We start from the raw sequence: 2,033 nt of genomic DNA, 5'->3' as shown, positions 1-2,033 counted from the left end.
TTTGAAAAGTTAACACATATTTGTTTTTATTTATAGATAACTACCATAGAACTATAGAGAAGGAAAAGGGCATCAAATGAAACTTGAAACAGGTAGGTGAATGCATGCTGGGGGAAAGAAGAAGGCAGTGAGGACACAATGCACGAAGAACTGTGTACTGTACTGCATAAGGAATCGTGGTTATTTAGAGATATGCAGAACTTATTTAGTCTGTGCTTTAGTAAGAATTATGTATAGTATTACAAGTTGAAAAGAACCCATAAGAATAATTAACAATATATACCTATGTGTTAGAATCCAGAAAAGGCTGCATTCTGTAAAGTCGTCAGCAGTATTAAAAATGACACCAATCCAAAACAAAATGAATATAAAAGGGGCATTGTAAGCTTTGCTTCCTGTAGTAAACCCAGTTTATCCAGGGAGTTTCCTTTTAATACTCATTTAATCAGAAGCATGCAAATAGTTTAGGATCTACTTAATCATCTTTGCCACATCTGCTAAGGTTGCATACAGTCCACTGTTCAGGGCTAGGCAGGGATTCGAGCAGCTGCCTCCTCCTCTGCATCAGCTCGATTTGCATTAATTTCTGCAAGTGTTCGGCCAAATCTTGCCCATTCATCATTGCGGGGAACAGCGATCTGCTGTTAAAAGAAAGACAATGTTTGCTGAGCAACAAAATAAAAAAATCATCTTATCTACTAGTACTCTGTTTTCAAATAACTTTCCCATTAAAAATGAATAACTGACCTAAAGGGCCTTTCCATAATCACAGAGACACTAACAACAACGTACAACATTTCTAAACAGAAGACGGTGTTTGTAAAGCATGTCGTGACAGCACAGACACGAGTGTGCTGTTCCCACCACAGTGCAAGGGTGGCAACAGCGGTGCTCTGTCAGCAGACTTCCTGCGCCTCTGAGACCCTGCCGGTGGAGAGGAATCCCTCCCAAAGTTTGCAGTGTGTTTCTTGCACTATGGCTAGCATGGAAGTAATTTTCTTGTTTTCTTCTCTAAGTGAGGATTTCTCTGTGTAGCCCAGGGTGCCTCCAATCCATGATTCTCTCGAGTCAGCCTCCTGAACACAGGGTTTTTGGGAATGTAAGGTACTCTGTCTCGAGGCTTTAACTCCTTTGTGAGGAGTTGTTGCTACTTAGCAGTGTTGAATCAAGAGCAAAGAAGAAAATGAAGTGTATGGTGCTGTTGCCTCCCACAGGCAATCCAAACTTCCCTACAGCTGCTTTCTACCACAGAGACTAACACTGCGTGACAATGCCGTCAGCAAACAAACTCGCTTCCCCATCTGCAGGATCTAATAGGGTGGTTACCAAAAACCACTTCACAATCACTGCTGAGCTTGACGAACCACAGCTCTTCAACAGGAGTGTGCAGCTAGCAACGACCTATAGACACAGCACATCTGTGCACACTATCCGACTGGTGCTATAAATGATCCAATCTCTCGTCCCCAGGATCTGAGAATCTGACTGCTGTAGCCACAAAGTATCAGGACAAGATGGGGAATATTAATGAAGAAAAGGTCCACAAGGCTCTGGTCAGAACTAAAAAGGAAGAACTCAGTCCTGAGCACTGTGTCCCTGGGTGCTGTGCCTAGTCAAGCAGAGTGACAATGAACTCGCCTCCTCCTGCTGAACTCCGTCTCAGTTACTGAAGAACTATGGAAAGGGGCTGGAGAGATGGCTCAACGGCTAAGAGCACTAGCTGCTTTTCCAGAGGACCAGCGTTTGGTTCCAGCACCCACAAGGTGATTCACAGCACCCTGTAACTCCAGTTCCAGGGGATCCAATGCCCTTTTCTGAGCCCCATCCCCACCCCAGGCTCTTGCATGCACACAGTGCGCATACATATACACAGGCATACATAAACACATTAAATATTTTTTTGGGAAAAACCTATCAAGCCGGGCGATGGTGGCTCACGAGTTCGACACCAGCCTGGTCTACAGAGCTAGTTCCAGGACAGGCTCCAAAGCCACAGAGAAACCCTGTCTCGAAAAACCAAAAAAAAAAAAAAA

At 44.0% G+C, this 2,033-nt stretch overlaps 1 protein-coding gene across 7 annotated transcripts in view; it reads right to left on the bottom strand.

Moving 5' to 3' along the window:
* The window catches only part of Dync1i2 (dynein cytoplasmic 1 intermediate chain 2), a 54,342-nt gene continuing 52,309 nt past the window's right edge, over positions 1 to 2,033 (bottom strand). For all 7 annotated transcript variants that reach the window (XM_005346551.3, XM_005346556.3, XM_013345883.2 and 4 more), the window contains one exon: positions 1 to 641. In XM_005346551.3, the coding sequence (XP_005346608.1) occupies positions 528 to 641 (114 nt within the window). In that variant the 3' untranslated portion in view covers positions 1 to 527. The remainder of the gene's footprint in view (positions 642 to 2,033) is intronic.

The sequence above is a fragment of the Microtus ochrogaster genome, chromosome 4, assembly GCF_000317375.1.
Source record: "Microtus ochrogaster isolate Prairie Vole_2 chromosome 4, MicOch1.0, whole genome shotgun sequence".
Classification (NCBI taxonomy): Eukaryota; Metazoa; Chordata; class Mammalia; order Rodentia; family Cricetidae; genus Microtus; species Microtus ochrogaster.
The sequence above is the reverse complement of the archived record's forward strand: the minus strand, read 5'-3'. Positions and strand labels throughout refer to the sequence as shown.